This window comes from Cupressus sempervirens, chromosome 3 (assembly GCF_028749045.1).
Source record: "Cupressus sempervirens isolate cs-2001-9-10 chromosome 3, ASM2874904v1, whole genome shotgun sequence".
NCBI lineage: Eukaryota > Viridiplantae > Streptophyta > Pinopsida > Cupressales > Cupressaceae > Cupressus > Cupressus sempervirens.
Genome location: NC_143120.1, coordinates 659,889,802 through 659,914,704, shown reverse-complemented (window position 1 = coordinate 659,914,704; position 24,903 = coordinate 659,889,802). Strand labels below are relative to the sequence as shown.

Here is a 24,903-nt window from a genome sequence, read left to right as displayed (position 1 = left end):
TACATGTTTTGTGATGTCAACTAAACACAAGGAAATACATTATCAATCTTAGAATAGCTTTCAGCTTGGAAGCCACCATCTGAGTTGTTTTCAGTCTAACAATAATGTCGCGCATAGCCTTGTACAGCCATGCTTTGCTTGAAAAACTTCATTTTAAGACAGAAAGAATGTCATTTAATGCTTCAACATTGGTGGTATCATGTGAATTGCCCTGTTTTATCACAATACTATTGCCCGTTGAACTGTTGGAAGTGGCTATCTTGCTTTTACTACCTTTATGTTAAGCTTTCAGTAACTATGGGCCGTGGTATGCAATAAAATACCTGGCTGTGATAATTTTTCCTCATGCCATTTTGCCATTTTTTTCCCCTCATATTGTTGTTTGTTAATGCTTCTGTCATTTGATATTTCGTTTCACTGTACAGCTCCTTAGTGTCGGCTCAGTATAACAGCACTACGCAATTTATCATTAAGTAAAATATTGTTGAATGAGATTGCAAATTGTTTTATGCATGTGCTAGAATTACTTGAAGTTTTAGTTTTTTGTTCCAGTTTACATGATCAATGTATTTGAATTTGTTAACTCATTATTCCAAGTTCCAATTTTGGTCAATAGCATTGATGGAGAAATTCGTGTAACCCATGTACCTCCTTGTTCGAGGAAGGTATTGTGGACAAGGGAAATGGAACACAAATATCTGGAATTGCTGCAAGAGCAAGTCCACCTTGGTAGAACAGGAGAAGGGGATTTAGAAAAGAGGCATGGACTGCTATCGAAAGGAAGTTCAATGAAGAATTGAACCTTCATCTATCAAAAGATAATTTCAAAAATAAGCTGAAAACATGGAAGCTTGGCTATAGAGTTATGAAAGAATTAAAAAATACAAGTGGGTTCGCATGGAACAAGGCCACTCGGTGTATCGATGCTAATGAGAGTGTCTGGGATGAGCTTCTCAAGTTAATATGTTATTTCAAATTCTTATGATTAAAAGTATAAGCTATCTTATATAGTATTTACTCAAAAACTAATTCATTGATTATGCCAACATGCAGCGAAAAGATTTCAAAAATGCAAAAGTTTATATGAGGCAGCCCAATCAGTACTTCAATGAGTTAGCCTACATTGTGGGCAATGACATAGCTGAAGGGACAGCAACTGCAACAGCACATGACAATGAAGAAGGGAACCTTATGGATGAGGCGGCTGATCTAGATGACGATGGGGACTTTAATACAGCAATGGATAATACAACTATGGATAATGCTACTGATTTGGATAATGACATGAATCCTTCCAATCAATCTAGTGCAACCAGCAAACAGTTTTTGTCACCATCATCATAAAATAAGGCAAAGAGAAAGAAGGTCAGTGAGCATGGCTGGTTCCATGGATGTTATATCTAATGCTATCAATTCTTTAAATGCTGGTCTCAAGGAAACTCAAAATATCAGAATGGATGAAAGGCACTTAGATTCACTTTATGATAAAGTGTATGATGCCCTTAAAGTTATACATGATCTCAGTGAAGATAACATGCTACAAGCTTATGATAGCTTTTTGCTTGAAAGTGCAATAGCCAAAGGGTTCTTAAGAATGACTAAAGGGGAGAGCGAGATATGTACAACTGAAGTTTGGAGGACTATAGATTGAACATGGATTAAAACTCTTAAGACTGTTTTAACATTTCGTGTGAATATTTTGACATGACAACGCTACATTCACTGACACAAAAAACCACTTTTGATTGTGTTTTAACAATCTTATTGTATTAAAGTGATGACTTATAACTATCATATTCATATTTTATGTGTTATCTTAAACAATATCAATTTCTTACATAGTTATTTATTTTGTCTATGGATGTGCTTTTCATTTTATAGTTGGCTTGATTGTAGTTGGGTTTCATTTCTTATGATAGCATATCCATTTTGGTTGGTATTTTATGTGCTTTTATTTTGTCTATGAATGTGCACAATCTGTGTCCTTTTAAATCCTCTCTTTCATTTTTTTACTGTTGTATTAACACGATGAACAAATATACAATGTTTTATATTGCATGTTATTTTTCATTGTTAGTACAGTTGTTTTTGGGTATATCTCTATTCAGCTGCATATGTTTTCAATGATTTCTTGTACGAGACTTTTATACATGAATATAATACACTATTGTAAATTTTCATATCTCCATATCTTATGCTATTTGAAATAGCTCAGCTGGGTTATAAGTCAATTTGTAATATAATCTGCGAAATGTTAAATCTTTATTATGTGTATGAGTATTATATTGATGCTTCCCTATCCTAATTAAAAATTAGATTATACATTCTAGCATAATATTCATCTATCTTATGTAATATTTGAAATTGCAATAATTATAATAGGTTGATAGCTATGTTGAATGTGCCAAGGTGTCGATGTGGTGTCCCGTGCTTGTTAAAGACATCAAACACCCCGACTAATCCCAACTGTCAATTTTGGTGTTGTTCAAATGGAAAAAAGGTGGTTAATGTAGGGAAACTTGGCAAGAAAGAATATAACCGTTCCCACATAACCCATAATAGATCTGAAATAAACACGAAATTAAAATCCACATGCAAGAGAATAGATAACATACCCACAAAATTGTGACACAAGATATATTCTGAGAAACCCTCATTGAGGGAAAAAATCCAGCCTCCAAAAGCATCCATCACAATGTATTATTCAGCAAAATTACCATTGCAATACAACCATGGAAGCCTTCATGGCCATAGCCACAACCGAGAAAACTATGTGAACAAGCATGAATCTACACATCCCATGCCATGCTTCCAACCTTCACAAATGCTCCCTTGGCTAACCTGTCAAGCCTTGTCCTACTCAACTCTTGCATTTTTTCTTCTCCTTGTCACACAACAACTACTCTTGTGGCTGCTTATATAGTAGCAAGTCCCACAAAACCACCAAGTGGTATTACATAAACCATGTGCTAAAACCATATGCTACCTAACCCACTGACCCCACATTTAATATTGGACATTTAATTCTTTTTTCCAATATTAAATAATTACATAAAATATTATCACAATGTTACAATACAACTCATTAAGAATATTCCATGAAAATTTTTACATGTTGCACGTCCATCTAGGTGGAACATTACATGATAAAATAAAATAATAAAATATAATAATATTATGCAATGTGTGCAAAACCCATTATCTCAACAATCTCCCACTTGTTGTATACATTGCATAGGGTCAATCCGTAGCCACACAAATGAACAAGGGAACAATCCCTCCTAGCACATCCACCATCATGGATCAAAATACACCAAGTGCTCCATCCTAGTACTCGCAGCAAAATCAAAGTATCCAGCATCTCAAACATGAATGATCTCACCTCCTACTATGCCACTGCCACTGGACATACATAGAAGCCATCCAAAGAGAAAGCCACCCAACCTGTCACATTAGAATATCATAAAATCATGTACCAACTAAAAATTCCAAGCACAAATAACCTGATCCAAAGGTAATCACATGTATCCGTAGTTGTCAAAATATCCATAGCTAAAATAGCACCTACAGCAAGTGCCAAACTTATCCAACTATCCATACCTCAAAGGTATACCAAGTGAATCTCACATCACCGACATATCCAATCTATAGCCTGCAATCACAAGCTTCAAGAGCAATACCTGCCACATATATACCAAGAAGCTCCCACTGCAAAAGATAATGTCGAATCTATAACCAATCCACTCAACACATCTCAAAGAAGTGAATCCATGTAGTATCAAGGACATCTGCAATACATAAACTAATATCCTGCAAAAACAACTCTCATAACAAGTCTCCAATAGTCTCCCAAATTCTCCACAACCAACGGAGGAAAGAGATAAAGTAATAACCATGTCATCACTCACATGACATACATGAACACAAACTAGTGATCACAATCTCTAACAAATCTCATATCCAATGTAAGTGAAACCAAACATCCAGGAAGATAACCAAGACTAGAGAAACCATGCAAATCATAACCTGTATCATGTCCTTCTACACACACCTCTACATGTAAACTGTGCAAGTATGATCTCCTCCATAAAACCCCAACAAGAAGCCACAACAACACCCAAACCATACCATATAGATAATCATGGATGTAAGCCTCTCACAAGAAGATCAAACTCATAAACCATTCTTAAACCAAGGAATAACCATTCCTAATCCAAGGAAAATGCCTCATATAAAACCATCTCCCAAACTCAACCAGCATAACAACATATGCACATGGAAATAACCAATGTTAAACCATCTCTCAAATGAACCCTTTAGAACTAACTCATGTACCATAGCTCAAGATACATATCCATGAAAGACAAGCATAAATATAATGAACCTGAGAGAAATAATAAGCTATACCTCTCAAGTAGCAAACCGCCGAGTAGACCAAGAGTGGGGAATGAGAATGCTCATCAAGATACCCAAGTCTCCAACCAAGACTCGTCTAAGAACAATCTCCTCTCAAGTCCATATCAGGTGATTGCCCCTCGGACTTCCTGCTGAAACCATCAACCATCCCATCAAATACTTCTCTAATCCAAGAGAAATCAGCATCACCACCATCTCTAAGTATCCATGAGCACCTGTAACCAATCAATCCATGCCAACTCCAAATGCAACATAGCAATATCATGAAGTATCCAGCTTATGATCAGTGTACTCAATACCAAGAAACTAAATCAAGATCAATGTCAAAGTTCCAACCATGGCCTCAGGAACATAAACATGACAACATGATCTAACCATCTCAACCAAAAGAGATAACATGCTCCACATGAACATACTATAACATGTCACAACTCTAAACGCGTATCAAGAGTATACCATGACATAATAATGAAACCATCCTCATACCAAGGATAACATGCCAAATAAAAACATAAACCACACCTTTGTCAAGAACCCTGTGAGTCCTCAAGATGCAACCATCTCCATACACCATGAAGAAAACCATCTCCACATACCATGAAGAACCATCTCCACACACCATGAAGATAACAAGTGCACCATGCAAATGTCAAAGATGCTTCTACAGCAATAGGATCTAAGACAAACCTCCAACATCTGCAAACACTCAATAAATATATCAATGCCAACAACTCCCACTCAATTGTGGTACCAAGTCACCTATGGCATCATAAAATCCATCTCCTACATGAAGATCCAAACCAAACCAGAAACTAATCCTGCACTGTCACCCCATCACTGTCACAAGCTCCCACTAAACTGTGTATCCAAGCTATCCATGACATAATGATGAAAAACCATCCTCTAACCATGAGAATCAACCAAAGCATCAAACCATCAAAGAACTCAAAATGCACATCATGAGCTCCTCAAAAGAAACCAAATAACCATAATCCTCAACTAAGAAGATATATCACCATAACTGAATCAAAAATCCAAGCTAATGAACGTCAAGGATGTACCTGTATATCCAATCATGTCATGCCAAAATCTATGACACCATGATCACATCCATGAACCGAGCATCTGGCTCTCAATATGTCTAACCTGTCAGCATAAAATAGTCAACCACAATCCTCCACCATGACTGTACCTGGTAACATCTCATCCCTTCTACATGAAAAAATTAGTAAATCATGTGACTTAGGGCATCGACAACCCAAATCCAAGCCACCAATCTGAATATGCATCAATAATGAAAAATCAATGGGCAAAGACAACCCATAACTAAGTCATAAATGCAACCTGTAAGTATAGACCGCTTAGAACATTGCACAACTTGTAGATCCAACAAGTCATCATACATATCCAAACCAAATACTGATATCCATATTATCATGAGACCAATCTGAATAATGAACTGAGTATACAATGACATCAAAACTTAAATCTCCAAAGCCATAAACTCACAATGTTACCATAGTCAAAATATACCATAAACTGTTCAGATAAATATATCAACAAATAAATCATGCCAAACCTGCACCAAATCTGAACCAATGTGTAGAGCTCTCCAAGAGCTTTCCATTGACTACTCGAAGTCCAAAATCTTACTCCATATGCCCAAGTTATGCTCTAATTTGTGCTCAAAATAAACAACATCTGACTTTAGGGCTCTTAAAACCTGACAAAATTTCAAAATCACAGAACCAAACCTATGCCAAGTTGTAGTGCTTTGAATTAGCTTTCCAACGCCTGTAAGAACTTTGAAATCCGATATTCTGAGAGAAAGTTATGGCCATTTTACTAAGACAGTCTTTTTACCATTTTCACTACGATTTTTCATTTTTTATTTTTTTTCTGTGACGAAAATTCTGACGGGATTAAATTTGAAAGCTATCATGGGCTGAAACCAAAAAACTCTTTCATGTCCTCTTAACATGGCCAAACTAGGGCATATTATATATCAAAATTTATGAAAATGTCGACCCGAATCCAATGGTGAGATCTGTTTTTACCCAGGAGGTCATTTCTGCAAGCTCCCCCTAAAACCCTCATTTAAATGAAACATTTGAAAAATCCTTTGGTTCAAAAAATTTCACATGCCCAAATATTTTAACATCCCATCATAACAACAAACCCAAAACCCTCGGATCTGCAATAAAAACTCATATATCTTGCCCTTTCCTTTTATCCTCTCATGCATTCTCATGGATTCAATCTAGGGTTACAATAATAAAACCATAGCTCTGATACCAATTGTAGGGAAATTTGGCAAGAAAGAATATAACTGTTTCCACATAACCCATAATAGATCTGAAATAAATACGGAATTAAAATCCACATGCAAGAAAATAGACAACATACCCACAAAATTGTGACACAAGATATACCCTGGGAAACCCTCATTGAAGGAAAAAACCCAGCCTCCAAAAGCATCCATCACAATGTATTATTCAGCAAAATTACCATTGCAATACAACCATGGAAGCCTTCATGGCCATAGCCATAACCGAGAAAACTATGTGAACAAGCATGAATCCACACATCCCATGCCATGCTTCCAACCTTCACAAATGCTCCTTTGGCTAACCTGTCAAGCCTTGTCCTGCTCATCTCTTGCCTTTTTTTTTCTCCTTGTCACACAACAACTACCCTTGTGGCTGCTTATATAGTAGCAAGTCCCACAAAACTACCAAGTGGTATTACATAAACCATGTGCTAAAACCATGTTCTACCTAACCCACTGACCCCACATTTAATATTGGGCATTTAATTCTTTTCCCCAATATTAAATAATTACATAAAATATTATCACAGTGTTACAATACAACTCATCAAGAATATTCCATGGAAATCTTTACATGTTGCACGTCCATCTAGGTGGAACATTACATGATAAAATAAAATAATAAAATATAATAATATTATGCAATGTGTGCAACACCCATTATCTCAACAGTTAATATATTTTTGTTTTAAAATATTGTATCAAGTTTAACATTACTGTAAGAACTAACAAAGATTTGGTATTGTAGGGGAATAATGGATGTAGACACTTTGACTGGGTCAAGGATGCCCCAGCTACAACTATACAACATACCGAGGAAATTGAGTGCAAGTTATTTAAGGCTGGAGGGGTGGATAGGGCCATGGTTGCTTATGTGACGAAGGCAGAAATTATCTTTCTACGATGCTTTCTTTGTATTATGTTTGGACTTATTTGCTGGGAAAATATGCGAAAATGTGCATAAACTTATGATTTTGTGTAGAGATTGACTTCTTCATTTGAACCATAATTGGACCGTATTTGGATAACTATTCAGATATGACTTCTATGTTGAAACTTGTTTATGGGTTTCTAACCATCACATTGGACAAATGTTTTGTAATGTCATGATGTTATGTGTTTTTGTATGATAAATATTAATAATAAAATTAACATGCTATTTTATTTATAACTTGTTTTTGTATGATCAATATAAATATAAAAATGAACCTTTTTTTTTTGCTTATTAGAGTTTTTGTGTCATAAAATGCCAAGGAATAAAATTTAGCTTTTATTTATAACTTGGAAAAAACCTTATTCATAAATAAATTAAAAAATTAATATTTAATAAATAATAGATAAATAGAACAAAAATTTAAAAATTCAAATTTAATAAATAAAAAATTTAAAAGAAAAAATGAAATATTTTAAAATTCCAATTCCAATTTTGTGAACGAAACACAGAAGATGTATCTTCCCACTCATCTTCCAAGTTAACCAAATAGGACAAATCTTTTTTTCAAAACCTGATTTTGACAAAACCAAGTTTTGAATCAAAACCCGGTTTTGCTAATTCTGCGAAACAAACAGACCCTTAGAGTTGTAGGTACTAATTCTATAAAGTGCTTGACAAGAACTAGTTGGTAATGTATCCCCCAATTCCTCATATGTCTTGTTGTCACCATCTTATTGTGTTCCTTCCTCACTTGGCAATTCAATGTACAATATCTTCTTCTCAATACATTTATGTCCTCAATTGTGTTTTCTATCACAATTAAAACATGAATCTTTTTTCTCTCCTCGTCAATTTGTTGTAGAATCAATTTGCTAGGCTGAAGAAATAACTATGTAGAAATGTGTCTATCTCTTATGTTAACAAATCCTTTCCATTTGTTGGCCAAATACTTTTCCTTTACCTACCTTGTCTTAATCATTGCTTGGGCCACAATAGTTAGATAGAACATGCATACCTCATATTTCATATGACTCTTTGAAGGATTGAACATACTCAGCAGTCCATTACATCTGCAAACACGAATCACTAGGAAATATCTCAGCAAGTTAGCACCAGCACCCAAAGCACTAAGCCAATTCATAAGGGTGTTCAGCACAAACAAACAAGAACTTCTCTGCAGATTGGCAGAATGAGATTATATCAGATCTTCCATTTCAGCATCCTTCCTATTTACAAGTACCTGTAATTTGTGATATCAATATACATGTATTCATGAATTATAGATAATGTTGAGATGAATATTCAATAGAATATAAGATGTTATCAATTGTCTGCAACCCACTTTTTAGGTAGGGTTTGAGGTGTAAGAGGATGATAAAGAAGGTCGTGTAATGAGGCCAAGATGGCACTTGCACCATGTAAGGAGGCCAAAAGAGTACTTGCATCATGTGAGGAGGCAAAAAGAGCATTTACATAGGACCAAGAAACTCCATTACAGCCTCAGCCCAGTTCCACAAGGTAGCATGTGTCTTTCGGAGGATGAAACATTGATAGGGAAAGTAGGTACAAGAAAACCACTAAGCAAGCAAAGACAAGGGCTCTGGAAAACATCCACTCTTGGGCTTGGTGTAGAAAGGGCTTCAGGCAGATCTATCATGTTTCTAATTCCAATCTTTAAATAGTGTACATAATATAATTGATAGTCTACGATCATAATGTAATATAATCCTAATCATTGTGTGTGTGTGTGTGCGCGCATGTGTCACAATTGCAGGATTCAAATTCAAGATCACAATATTTAAAAGAATATATTGCAATTGTGATTCTAAGACAAAGAGGAAGGGACTTCACAAATCATCTATCCACCACCATGTCAAAAAGCCATCACACAACAAACAGCACTGAAGAAGGGTGTGGGTTTTCCACACTAGATCTAGACCTTCTGCCCCTAAAAACATTGGCTTGGCACTTTGGCAAGCCCACTTCCAAGTTCCTATAAGGGCATGTGTACCCTTTAATCAACACTCACTGCTAAACCCCCTTGGGGTAGCTGTGGTGCATGACCTGCCTCCTACTCTTCTTAAATCGCACACCGTGCTACTGCTGTAACACCTATGCAATCTGCACTAATCCCATGGCACCAAATCTGTGCAATTATTTAAAGTTATGACCACATTGTACTAAAAAGATATTGTTGAAAGATTTGCAAATAGGATTTGGCTAACTGAATAAAGTTTGAGACTTTAAGTAGGGTCATGTCTGAGTCATAGTACTACAGAGACCTAAACATTAGAAGGCATGTAGTGAAGTCAGATCACAATATTATATAGTTAAATGTTGAACAAAATAGCTCTCCAATTATATTATAACTTAACCCTAATCAATCTTGAACATTTCAACATGTAAAAATTATATACAAGGACAAAACATGTATTTGGGGGGTATTACAGACATCTGAAAATGGCTGTTCTTAAAATTATAACAATATAAATGACCAGTTTTGAAAAAACATTAGAAAGTGGACCAAAACATTTTATATTTCAGCTGAAAAAGATCATAATATTTAACTCAAAACATTACAATCAAATAGTTTTTACCTTACATCATTGTCAAATTCTTACTAGTTCAAAAAATTATTTTCTTTAAAGTCATCAATATAAAACACCAACAAGAGAAATGACTAGTTCTTGAGAAATAAAGGAAAAAGGTTTGGAAGGCAAGCAAATCTATTTATTAATTCAACAAAAAAATATCATACAATTCCTAATTCAAACAATAAAAATTCATTAGGTTATATCATGCTAAAATTTAAACCAGTTCATCAATTATTTGTTCAAATTCCAATTGTTACATATCCCAAGTTCATTTTAATAAAGGAAAATCACAAATGGAACCTAAAACAACACTTGATAGCCTTCAATTACTTAGTGAAGTTAAAATTGCAAATTGAACATAAATGCTTAATATCCATATGTTATTACCCAGAGGTCATTTGGTGGAGGAAAATTACAAAGGAAATAGCAATATTGTATTTGATGTGATGCTATTAAGAGGTTACAAATATTAATATACCTTGTTGATAAGACCGTCGTCAATAACAGCACTACTAATCTTCTTAAATAGCTCATACAAAGCTTCTACCTCACTAACACTAACTGCAAAGAATGTAAAATCAGAAACAACATCAATATATTCCAATCAATATCTATAAAATTAAAACTGCTGAAACATTTATATGGCAATACTTCAACTTTATGGAAAAACCTTATTTTACATTTTGAGGATCTAAAAATAACATGTGTGAGCAGGGTAATACTTACAAACCGTATCCCTTGCTATTTTTCCAGGATCTTCAAGGACCTCGTGTCTATGAAGATTTAATCCACAACACTTTAACAGACCCACTAGGCACTGCAACATGATATTTCCAACTCGTCATCACACTCCATACCTGCAAAAAGAAATAAGCAAGAATTATTCTATATCCATTAAGTTGTACTAAAATCAATAAATAGGATTAAAGATAGATTTCCAAACATTCACAAAGGTAAATTTATACATGAGACCTATACAACATTAAAAAAATCCTGATTGAAGAATCTAATAGATAGTCCATGCCTGCATACCATTAATAAATTTACAATATTAACAAGCATGTTTAATTTTGGCTAACAAAAATCTATTTAATATACTAAGGCAAAGATGGAAATCAAGAGAGGAGTTCAAACCCTCTCCCTCTTAATGAATTTTCCAGCATAGCTTATTCCGCGGTTCCCAAACCATTAGTGTGTATAATCCTATATTTTTGCAGAGCCTTTTTGCGTTATATAACAACCATTTCGGGGCTTGTTCTTTCCTTTCATGAACTCTCTATAAAGTTTATTAATTGATGAGAGCGCAACATACTGAAAGTAGAAAAGAGATATATTAGTGTATTTTTTTCAGCATATTCAAGATATGTTTTACTTAGATTGTAATCAACCAATTGGTAACCAGAAAAAGCTAACTCATTTCTAATAAGGGATTAAACTTGTAAGTCGTGACTAACATGTACTACCTAATTCGAAAGAGTATTCTACAATACTTACAAGCATTACATTTAAATTCTACTATCCTCCCATGATGGTCATAATAATGCTTGTCAATGAATATGACAACATATGATCAGTTCCGGTGGGCTTTGCTAAGACATTCATGTGTTTCCTCTTCGGCTGCACAATATGACAACTCAACTCCTCCACTGCCAACTTAAAAATGGTTTTTCTCCAACTGTCTTGTGCATGCACAAAATGCCAAGTTGTTATCTGATCTCTGTACAGCTTGATAACATAAATTACTAGCAATTGCTTGATAAGTTATAATTTGTGACCATCATGTAATACCAAATTTGAAACTGTATTGTATAATAATTATGCATGTTATATTTAGAATCTACTATCCTCCCATTATAGTCATAAGACTGTAGTGACCCTTGCTAAAAAGCCACTAGGACTTACCAATGCTGAAGTATGGAATTTCGTCAAACACTTGGCATACAATCTGGACTGTACTGCTGAAGAATGAAACTGAATATGTACTATGAAAATTCCGTCAAACACTTGGCATGCACGCAACTCTACTGCTGTTAGTAAATAACTGATTGTAGAAATTGTTGATGCCAAATCTACACAATACAATGATGCAAATAACAGTACCAATGAATATATGCATTCAATATAGATGTCAATTACAGCTTCAATTTTTTTTTACACTTGAACTATTACAAAATATGCAACGCTAAGAGTCCTTATCGAATAGACTGATTTTCTTGTCTCACACAATAGATTCTAACTGAATACAAAATGACTGTATTTGTGCAAAGACTATTACATAGTGACTGAATTTTCAGACCCTTATATCTGAATATAACATATGCAATTTTCATAATCAAGTGCAATCAAAATGGAACCTGATTACTGCCAAAATGCTGTAGTCGAATGCTGATGATGAAACAACAGTGCTGCAGCCCGCAAACTGCTCCCAAACCAGTCCCTGTACGGCCAGCAGGTACAGCCGTACCTGTACTAACTGTACGACTTCTAGCCAAAAATAAATGCTGGCGTTTTAGCTGCCAAAAATGCCAAGAAAAGGGGCGCCTAGGTTAGAAGAATGCCCTCCCAAAATTATAAAATCAGAGTCCCGGCCGCTTGGTAGTTATGAGCAATGATGTGTGTCTCCATTGCATAACAGGCCCTGTCAAAAAATCCTCAAAAATGCCCTGATTCCTTTCCAAATTGCTCCCAAAATGATCCTCTCAATGAATAATTGAAGCACTAGTCTTCTTGCAACACAAATCACAAACCCTAAATCAAGTCTCTGTCCAGAACTGAATACACCAATGAAGTTCAACATGAAATGGTTGATTACCACATCCAATGTGCAACCCTTTAGAAGGTCTTTCACTTCCTCAGTTATGCAATCTCTTGAGAGGTATCATTCTCAAGGATTATGCTGAATATTTGCAGACCTAGATGGTGCCACAAATGCTCATAGAGAAAAGGTAGTAAAATCATCAATTCCCGCATGTCCAAATGAGAGGCCAAGCCCTCTATTTATTTACTTTTCTAAGAAGTTACTAAGAACTTCTAGAAGCATCCTTTTCTAAGAAGTTACTAAGAACTTCTAGAAACATCCATTATAAAATCTCATTATAATGCACTTTTATAATAAATAACTTTATAACAAAAAAGTGCAACTCAACTTAGAATTATAACATGTAGGCCCCGTATAAAAAATGACAATAAAATAATATCTCCAAGAGCATAATGAGCCATCCAATCACCAAATAAACGCCAAAATGACTCTCACCAATCCCATCTGCCTATGAGAGTCTGTAATAGGCAAATCCACGAATAATGCCATGTCGTACTAAAGAGGGGACATTACAAAGGCTTATCAATGAATATGACAACATGATCAGTTCCACCAGGCTTTGCATAGATTTTCATATGCTTTGTTTTCAGCTGCCCAATATGTCAACATAATTTCTCCACGACCAATTATTTAACATTGGTTTCCATCAACATGTGTTGTGCATGCACAACATGCCAAGTTATTATCTGATTTGAGTACATCTTGATAGCATAAGTTAATACTAATTGATTTATTTGCGCCATCTAATTTCTCATCGAGCAATCATCTTAACTGCATTGCTTCTATGGCTGTAACAACAGCTCCTTCACTCCTGTGGAAAAAAAAATTGTTCGTCATCTTTTGTGAGACTGCTGAAAAATCCTATTCCAAAGCTAAAATAATATCCAGTTCTAAATTATTACAATAATAAATAAGTCGTCTATTATTAGTTAATGGTTATCTATTGCAAATATCTAATCAGCGTTAGTTTGCTTTCGTTTTTTGCTTTCTCTAGAATAGAATGTTTCTATTCTTTACAATTGTTTCCTAAGGAAACCTCATCTCATTCTTTTGTATAAATTGACCTTTCGGTCTCTGTTAATATCAAACAAGTATTTACCAATTACCTCGTAATATGGTATTAGAGCCAATACTTGAATTTTTTTGAAAAATTTATAATTTCATTCGAAATTATTTGCTAAAATTTTTCGAAATAATTTCTAAGGTTTTTCTCAAACAGCCCGTCTAGGGTTTTTGATTTTTTTGAGAAATTCATGTGAAGAATTTGAGTTTCGGCTAGGTTATTTTTGTGAAAATCGTGATTCTGAGAAACTCGCTTTTTTCTCGAATTCACAACATGCAAATCATGTCAAATTTCTTGTTGAAAAATCACGCTTTCTTGGCGGAAGGGCTCGGCCTTGCTATCAAACTCGTTTTCTACAAATCGTGGTCGATTTCTCTGAGGTTCTTGACAAAATCGCAGATTCCGGCTCAGTCATAAACGACTCTGCATTTTTTATTGTCATTTTCAAACAGCTCAATGTTTGTTATAACCACCATTTCTTGGTCTAGTCGCATTTTCAAACACCAAACACAACCTCATCTACAGCGTCCAGGAGTTTGCAGAGACGTCAAAGCATCAAATACCTTCAATCCACCATTTTTTTCTGCAACTTCGACCTTCCAAGCCACCGACTAATATTTTGCTCGAAACCGTAATTTTTGGGTCCGGAAAAAAATTGTTTACAAATTCTTGCTAGGTTTTTCGAGAGCTCAACTGGGTTATCATCCGTTTTTTTGGGTGTCTTGTTTTTTGTGCGTCAATTTTTGAGCCAGCGGATCTAGAAACTAATAGCATATTCCTTTTGGTTTTTTCAAGCTCTCTTTTGGATTTCTCTCTGATTCTTCTGGGTCTTCTATATTTTTGCCTCGAAGAATGTGCCTTCATCGATTTTCACAATTTTTCATTGAAAAACGTGCCATGGCATCTCTGACAAATATTCTTCTCAAGCATAACTCCAAATTCAATAGTCGCAATTATGGAACCTGGAAGCAATGCATCATTGCAATTTTTGAATATAGGAATACCGATCAACTTGTTTTAGGTGTTACGAAGCGTCGGACTTCTCCGAGTCCTAATAAAGATACATGGGATTTGAATAATCGAAAGGCAATGATGCTTCTCAAATTATCCGTGGCTGATGATCAGATTTCTCAGATTCCATCAAGCAAGACAGCTAGCAAGATCTGGACACATCTCAAAGGCCTTCATGAGACTTCTAACAAAAGCAAAGTCTTCTTTTTGAAAAACACTTTGTTTTCTATTGTCATGGATAAGCACACATCGCTCCAGGCACACCTGAATCGGATTCAGAACATTCGTGATCAGTTACTTGCCATCGGTCATAAGATGGAGGAAAAGGATATTGTGGTTATCACTCTTCAAAGTTTACCAAAAATCCTATGAGCATTTTATCGACTCTCAACATCACATCTTCTAATGTTGATTTGAAGTTTACTGATCTCTGCACACTGTTGCTTCAACAAGATCGATGGAAACAACAGTTCAGTAGCAGCTCCAGTTCCACCTCCATAGAGCAAGCCTTTGCTGCGAAATCCTTTCAGAAGGATATGGGCAAGTTTCAGCAGAAGTCTTCTGCTCCAGCCCTAGATGGTTCCAAAAAGAAGAACATTCAATGCAACTACTGCCACAAGTTTGGACACATGAAGGTTGAATGTCGGAAGCGCTTAGCTACATAGTCTAAGCAGTCAAGTTCGCAGCCCAAAGCGAACAATGCAGAGCACACTAAGCAGGCGAAATCTACCTTATACACCTCCATGGCTAAAGACCTGCAGATCATGTGAAGTCATCTGCCTAGTACATTGATTCAGGTGCCTCTCATCACTTCACTCACCGTAGAGACTGGTTTACTGACTACCAGCCTTATTTAGACTGTTATTTTTTGTGGCAAAGAAGACTACACAGTTGTCGATAAAGGCAACATTCAGATTCAGTCTATTGGGAGGAATCTCATATTCCTTGATGTGTACTACGTTCCAGGTATGGAACTAAATCTACTCTCAGTTAGTCAGTTGCTGTGACATTCTCCACACTTGGCAGTCACCTTCAGTTCACATCAGTGCACCATCACTAATCGGGCGACTAAGTCTACTGTTGCAGTGGGTCTTGAGGATCATGGTCTTTTTAGACTTACTAATTCTGGTGATTCTCAGGACTTAGCTATGGTTGCTTGGCGATCTTCGATCAGCACACTTTGGCATCAGCGATATGGGCACTTAAATGTGCATTATCTCTCACAGCTTGCTCAAGATGAGCTTGTTCTTGGATTGCCAGAGATTCAAACTCAACACCTGGGAGTTTGTGACACATGCCAAGCTAGGAAGCAACATCACACACTGTTCACCAGTGGTGATTCTTGGCAAGCTTCTCAGGTACTTCAACTTGTTCATGTCGATATCTACGGCCCTATGGCCACTCCTATTCTTGGGTCCAGGTATTTTCTGTTGTTTGTTGATGATTTCAGTAGAAAAATGTGGGTGTATTTCCTTAAAAAGAAATCAGATGCATTTCCTGTATTTCAGAAGTTTAAACTCTTAGTTGAAAGAGTCTGGGAAATCTATTATTACTCTTAGATCAAACAATGGGGGGGAATTTTGTTCTAATGCTTTCTCCAGCTTCTTGGATACACATGGCATCAAACACCAGTTAACCAAACCCCACACGCCACAACAGAATAGTGTAGTTGAACGTTGGAACAGGACAATCACCGAGATGGCTCGTTCCATGTTCAAACACAGACATGTTCCGAAGCAATTTTGGGCAAACACAGTTAACACAACAGTTTATCTGTTGAACCGGTCACCCATAATGGCAGTCAAAGGTAAAACTTTGAAAGAGGCTTGGTTAGGTTGCAAGCCCAGTATTAGTCACTTGAAGGTTTTTGGCTCCCTTGCTTTTGTCTAGATCCCTGATGCGTCACGCACCAAGTTGGATGCCAAGAGTCAGAAACTAATGCTTCCTAGATATAGCAGTCTTCACAAAGCCTACCACCTGATCGATGTTGAGACATCTCGTCTCATCTACAGTCGTGATGTAGTCTTTGATGAGCAGTGAGGACCATTCATGCCTGTTTCTCCTGATCCTCATCCAACAGACCAGCCTATGATGGCTCATGATTTGGGAGTTCGGCTTCCATTAGGTCCACCTGATGGGAGGGCTCCAGTAGCTCCTGCAACTCCAGTTATTCGAGTGATCCCTATACAGACACCTCTGGCTTCTCTTGCAGGATGACCTAGCTTTGTAGATGCTTCACCTGAGTTTGATCCAACTTCTTCTGATGAGGATCCTGCTGATCAAGCATCTCCTAGTACTACTATTGGTCATTCTCCTATCCGGCCTAAGTGGTGGGCTACGACACTTGCTGATCTTCGTGATAATGAGCTCATTGATGGGAGAACTGCTCGAAAAAAGAGCAAAACTATAGATTCTGTTAACTTTTCTCTTATGGCCAACATTCACAATGTGTTTGAACCTCAAACATATTCCAAGGCTAAAGGAATTCCAGAGTGGGAACAGGCCATGAGTCTGAACACCAAAGCATACTGAAGAACAACACTTGGGTCCTTTCTGATCTTCCACCAAGGAAGAAACCCATTGGCTGCAAATGGATCTACAAAATCAAATACAAATCGGATGGTACTTTGAATAAGTACAAAGCTTGTTTAGTGGCGAAAGGCTTTTCTCAACGTCAGGGCATTAATTATGATGAGCCATTTGCTCCTACTACAAAGATGAGCACCATCAAATTAGTCCTAGCCATGGCAACACAGTTTGGTTGGAAGGTCCATCAGATGGACGTCAAGAGTGCTTTCTTGAATGGTGATCTCCATAAAGAGGTCTACATGACATAGCCTCCTGGTTCCAAGGTTGCTAGTAAAGACCATTGGGTTCTCAGATTGGTAAAAGCTCTCTATGGCTTGAAGCAGGCCCCTCGGGCATGGTACATCGAGATTCATAAGTACCTCAGTGATCAAGGCTTCAATAGGAGTTCTTCAGACTCAAATCTGTACATCAAGACTACTGACAGTGACATCATCCTTCTGGTTATCTATGTGGATGATCTGATCATCACTGGCAGTTCAGCATCTTTGATTCAAGGAATCAAATAGAATTTACGCCAGTCTTTTGATATGACTAACCTTGGGCTCATGCATTATTGCCTAGGTGTTGAAGTTTGGCAACAGTCTTCTACTCTATTCATCTCTTAGTCCAAATATGTCAAGGCCCTGTTAGACAAATTCCGAATGCAAGATTGCAAACCTACATCTACACCTATGGAGAAAGGTCTCAAGTTATCAACAAAGTCTGATTCTCCTTATGTTGATGATACTACATACAAGCAACTAGTAGGCAGCCTCATCTACCTCTCTACTACTAGGCCTAATATCAGCTTCGCAGTGAGCTATATTTCACGCTTTATGACAACTCCTAAGGCTAATCATTGGATGGCAGAAAAGCGTGTGCTTCGTTATTGGAAGGGCACTTCAGATTATGGACTTCTATACTCTTGAAGTTCGAATCCTAAACTCAGTGGGTTCACAGATTCAGATTGGGCAGGCTCTGTTGATGATAAAGTCAACTTCTAGATACGTGTTCAGTTTGGGATCCAGTGCAATCACATGGACCAGCAAGAAGCAGCAGGCAATTTCTCTCTCTTCTACAAAGGCCGAATACAAAGGGACTATTAAGGCAAGATGTGAAGTTGTTTGGCTTCGTCGGATGCTTGGGGATATGCAGATGTCACCAGCAGGTCCGACTACTCTATTTGTTGATAATGAAGGCATTATCAAGTTAGCACGGAATCCAGTCTTCCATGAACAAACCAAGCATGTGGATGTTCACTTTCATTACATATGACAACTAGTTGAAGATGGAACTATAGATTTGCAATATGTTCCTACCACACATCAGACTGCAGACATTCTCACCAAGCCTCTTGGTCCTGATAAGTTTGTCAAATTCAGAGGACAGCTTGGTGTGTTAGATAGATTAACCATTAAGGGAGGGTATTACAATAATAGATAAGTCGTCTATTATTAGTTAATGGTTATCTATTGTAAATATCTAATAAGCGTTAGTTTGCTTTCGTTTTTTGCTTTCTCTAGAATAGAATGTTTCTATTCTTTACGATCATTTCCTAAGGAAACATCGTCTTATTCTTTTTCTATAAATTGACCTTTCGGTCTCTGTTAATATCAAGCAAGTATTTACCAATTACCCCATAATATAAATTGTATCTCATCTGCAGATCATGCCCAATCAGCATAAGCAAATCCAAGATGAACAACATCAGTTATGTAATGGCCTTGCTATTATCTACATTACTAATTCCAAGTTTGTTCATGAACTACATCACAACTAACAATACTAAGATCGGTGCTCTTGTCTGTAATATATACCAAGCTATCTACAAACTTATGAAAAGATAAAATGTGGAATGTCTTCAGTCACCATCGGCTAATAATTCCATCCCAACTTCTGTAGTAGTATAAACATATTTGCAAGTACTCATGCAATTTTTCTAATTAAAAATTCACATATTTCATTTTCAAGATAATAACTTCATCATGAAGCAGCCAAATTTCCATCCATTGGCACTTTTATAAGAGAAATAAATCTATGATTTCCAAAATAAAGCCTGATACCAAGTTCTTCCCTATTGAATTGTATCAATCTCGTTACATATGAGGATTCATAATAAGAATAATGATATTATCATAATAGGCAAGAGCATACAACACAATGGTAAATTGTGAGCCTCTTATTCAAGAGGTCTTGGGTTCCAATCTTATCAAGCTTAATAAATAATAATAATTAATCACAGGACATAATAATTAATCTTGGCTTCGGCCTCTTACCAATCAAAAAAAAATGCCATCATCATAACAGCTTTTGACAGATAGATGTTGGTAGAAGAAGCATCTTCTAAATCAAAATCTAGTCAAAGACTAAACATTCAAGACACCTTTGACCTAGAATAAACCCTGATATCTGATATTAAAATACCTCTTCTTCCAGGTATCCTTAAGAAATGTGCTCTTTACAACTAGCTGATGAAAGCTTGAGCCAAATTTTGATGTTTTCATTACAAAAGCCAGATAACTACAATCTCTATTGTTCAAGAAATGGTTCCTTTGTAATTTATGGCATTATGCCATCTTGTTAACATTTGTCACCTATCTTACATCATTAATCATACTAATTTAAAGACCCCTCCATTTTTCACTTTGATTTATATACCTGTTTAGTCCAGGTGTACTTCTTTCTAGGTGGTAACTCAGCAACCCATATCTTGTTATTCAAGAGGAAATAATACTCAACATGCATAGCCCTTTCACATCTTTCTCAATCCTTTGCCTCATCATTAGATTTTGGATTAAATGAACATGCAATGTCAACATCAAGCAAAGTAATTATTGTTTGATTATCATCAAAATTGTGCCTTTCACCAAACTTATTGCATTGTAGACAGAAAAACATTGTCTTTCTCGTCAATATATCAAATGATTGTGTCATGTTATTTGTAAAGATATGTACCATCCTATGTGTCGTAGAACTATAACCAGCAAGCATCATTTTTTAAAATTGGGAGCTCTAATTTGTTTCTTTTATCTCCTGTAACCAAAACATGGATAGCATGGCTTAGCTTTACTTCACATGCTTCCTCAGGTGTAATGTCTTAAATTGAATTGGAAGGGTTTCTGTTGAGTAGATAAACTCAACAAGAGCAGCTTCGGCCATTTATTTCTTTGAATTTTGAAACTACATTTTCCTGTATACATGCTTCTTACTATCTCTATCATGGTTCTATTTTCTCAATCCACCATGCTATTTTGCCAAGTTGCATTCCATTTTATTTGACTCCTTCCCTTTGGCAAAATCTGCGAAGCCCAGGAATTGAATTCAACCCATAGTTTATCTTTCTAAAGCAATAGAGAAAAAGAATACCCATAAGGAAAATAGTAATGCCAAATCTCTAAAAGAACTCTTAGAAATCCAACAAGAAGCAAAAGCTTAAGCTCTAAAAGTTGCAGCATTTTCCCCTTAAGCAGCATTATCACTAATTCAATACTTCAGGTATGCCCAACACTCTTTTATGCAGATTTCATCTGGATTAGACCTTTAACACCTGTCTTCAGAGAACTTGAGTTTATAAATGATATCGACATCCATTTCAATCAAACCAAAATTACAGCAGGTATCACCAAGCTCTCTCTCTCTCTCTCCCCAGAGTTGCAGAAAACTTATGAATGCCATTGTTATTCTTTTACTCATTTCAGACTTGACACATGAGCAGGAGGTTGTTAGCAGATCACCAGAAAGGTTTATATATTGAATAAGTTCCTTGGAGATGCAAATACATTGCTCGGAAAAATATGTCTTATTCCAGCATTTGACATGGGATTTTCCAAAAAAAAACAAAACATTCTAGAGAAGCAGCAATTATATAATGTTCTAAAGCATTAATGTGAATGGCAAAGTAGCAATGCTTGGGCTACAATTATGACAAGAGGCTGGTTTGCCGATCTTCTATAATGTTCAGTATAAAATATTGCATGTTCCTGTATAACTCACCCAAGCACTTCCAACAAGAATTCCAAAATACTCGTTCAGGGAAGCGGCAGCTATCAAATTTGCAAGAACACACACAAATGATGAAGCAGCAATGATTGGGGTACCATTGCCCAATGATATGCCAGATAAATCTTAGTCCTTGAAAATTGAAATATAGCCAAGGTAACATCAATGTAAGAAAGTGTCGTCTTATTACTCTATTTTTTCTTTCACTCGATCAGCTGTTATAATCCACATGTATAATGCCCATAAAAACACTATCAGTGTGTTTGTCCTTATTTCAAATCTTACAACTCAAATTCCTAATAAGTTTTAACAAATGTTTAGGTTGCCTGGATCCATAAAACAATCAGCGCCCTACTTTGAAAGAAGGCGTTATCCAACCGCAAGAATTCCACATCACATACTTCGACACCGCTACCAAACTTTAGATAGGCTACAGATAAACTTCAGCTTATATCAAAAAATCGCACAAGAACTCTATACACTAACTTAAGGCCGTTCTCCACAAGCAAACCTGTAATTTCTCTATTTACAAATAACTTATACAGCAGCACTAAATCAGGACTGTTCCGTATAACTTCTAAAGAAATTTGCCAAAAACATAATTCTGCACCCATTCGCTTAGCCCTATTCGAGAGAAAATTTTAATGCAGAATCAATTGCTCTAATTCCGCCGAAACATCCACAAAGTAATCCGCCCTGAGAAATACCATCGCTGAACCCCGATCCGAGCACCCCCAAAATTCCAGAAATCCAAACATCTACTTCAGTCAATTATAAAACAATAATTACTAATTTATAGACCTGTAAGCGTGATCCATGAATACCGCAATCATGACCCTCAACGATTGCAACAAAGCAACTCCAAATACAGTACAAGATCGAGGGAAAGACAGACAGTCGAGGCGGACAACACGCTAAATTGAAACAGGAGACTGTTAAATGAAATTAGAAATCCATGAGAACTTCCGAAAACAAAACTACTATACTCAGTGTGGCATAACCTTAACCATTCTTAGTGTCTACCGTCACATATGCAGAAATCTGTGCCATTAAATAAAAATGAATGGAGCTCAAAACAGAAAACAAAACAAAAGAATCAGTTTAATCTAAGATAGAGGCGATAAGCTTACCTCGACATTAATCGCCAAGAAGACGCCCTTCAAAAATCGTAGATTGCAATAAGGTTGGTATAGTGAATTTAACTATGTTTCCTCCAATCCTGTCGTCATCACTGAAATTATTCCGTACCGATCGCTCGTGATTTTATCTTTTCCGTTGGGTCTTATTTCTATCTGTGTTTAAATCATTGTCACACCAAATAATCGATCTGAAATTGGTTTTGGCTACGGGACAACTTATATGCAGCGCTAGCAGTGTTAAATAGTCTCTTATAAATTATTGAAATACACTTGACAAGAAGCGGTGCATATAAGTTGCACCGTACAGTCGATCCAGCGCGCATGTGAGATTAAAAATAGAGATGAGAAACTAACTAGCCCTAGAATATTCCTAAACACATGCAATGCTGGAGGTGGTAATAGAGAGACTACTATCACGGAAGGAAATCGCTGCGTCCGATGGGACAGTTGAAGATTCCCTTTTTGAGTAAGTGCATACGGAAACGGATGGTAACTTTTCTAGTACCGTGCAAGGGGAGGTTCTTAAGAAACAATTTGTGATTTACGCAAATTGTGAGCTTACTTTTGGGAGTATGGGATTACAGGGGCAAATATCAAATGAAAAGCAAATATGTTTCATTTTTTATTTTGAATTATCTTTCCTTCATTAAAAATGCTTTATTTTAACATTTTGATGTTAAAGATCTTTTATTTTAACATTTTGATATGATATTAGATACACAGCTGATATTCAAAGAGAAGTGGGAAGACAATGTGTTTATTTTGTTTTTTGTTTTTTGTTTTTTGTTTTTTATTTTTGTTTTTAAATAATAATATAATATGAAGGGTAACAAAGGTTGTAACAAAAATATAAACAATTATTACATATTTGAAGTCGTAAAAAGATAGCTAACAGCTGTGAGTTTTATTCTATTATAACATACAAAATCAAATGCTTAATGTTTCGAGGACAAACATCAAACAGTCAATCCTCTCTTGATATAAGGTAATATCTCATGCTAAGCTTGCAAAGTAAGATCATGAAATGACTTCAAGGTTCCTTCTTAATGGTGGACTTCACTGAATTTTATGATGTCACATGTTGGTTATCACAAAGGGACTTACATTATTCATTCAATGGATATCAACTCTTTCTCTTATAGATTTGGCTTTACAAAAGTGTAATGAAAATATAGTTTTGACTTCAAACCTTTTCACTTCAACTCAAACCTAAACTAGCTAACTTCTACTCTTACTATAAATGCAAGGAGTCATGGATGACTTGGACTCTATTAGATTCAATCTCACCAATGACTTCTACCACCCGGTGCAAGCTTTTAAGGAACACTTTAATGGTTTTCAAATCAATGTCTCCTCTCTAATCCCACTAAATGGATGCAAAATAAAGATTCAACAACGATTGAAGTTAAGTGCATTCGACCATTGTCTTACCACACAAGGTACTCCTACTATTAGCAAAAGGCTAGAGGCCCAGATTTGTTTGAGTCAAGCAAATAAACATCCACAACAACTTTCATTGAATTTAACTACTTCATCATGAAAAGAAATATATTCCAAGTGAAAGATTGAGGAAACCATGCAACACTTCAAAGCAATACTGAGTAGTTCACTATGAAGAACCAAAAAAGAACTATACATTACTTTGAAAGCATCATAGTAACAATTTGATAAAGTCTCTCCCTTAGCTAGCTACTCTCTCTATAGTCCCACCTCCTAAACTAATGAAATACCAATGAGAAGGCCTTAACATTTTATAGATGTACAATTACAATAAAGGGTTGAGATTGATTTAAGATCAAGGGTTGAGATTTCTTTCCACAAATCCTAATTAGAGTTGCCAAATTTATAACCAATTATATAAGGACACCACATCGTGGACCAATAAAAAAATTATAATGATTCTTTCAACCAATGAGAAAATTATCCATACTTAACATGGTTTAATTAATTAAGACTTATTATCATTAAGGACTCCTCCAATGGGATTCCTAACATAGATTTCATGAATACCAAATTTAAATTTAAGCTTTTG

General features: G+C 36.0%; 1 protein-coding gene across 1 annotated transcript in view; it reads right to left on the bottom strand.

Moving 5' to 3' along the window:
* Positions 1-23,306, bottom strand: part of LOC149568431 (calcineurin B-like protein 3) — a 146,028-nt gene extending 122,722 nt beyond the window's left edge. Inside the window, exons 1-3 of the mRNA XM_089821347.1 lie at positions 22,863-23,306; positions 11,000-11,130; positions 10,752-10,834 (exon numbers count right to left, since the gene is read on the bottom strand). Coding sequence (XP_089677473.1) covers positions 10,752-10,834; positions 11,000-11,099 — 183 coding nt within the window. The 5' untranslated portion in view covers positions 11,100-11,130; positions 22,863-23,306. The remainder of the gene's footprint in view (positions 1-10,751; positions 10,835-10,999; positions 11,131-22,862) is intronic.
* Positions 23,307-24,903: the final 1,597 nt, after the last annotated feature.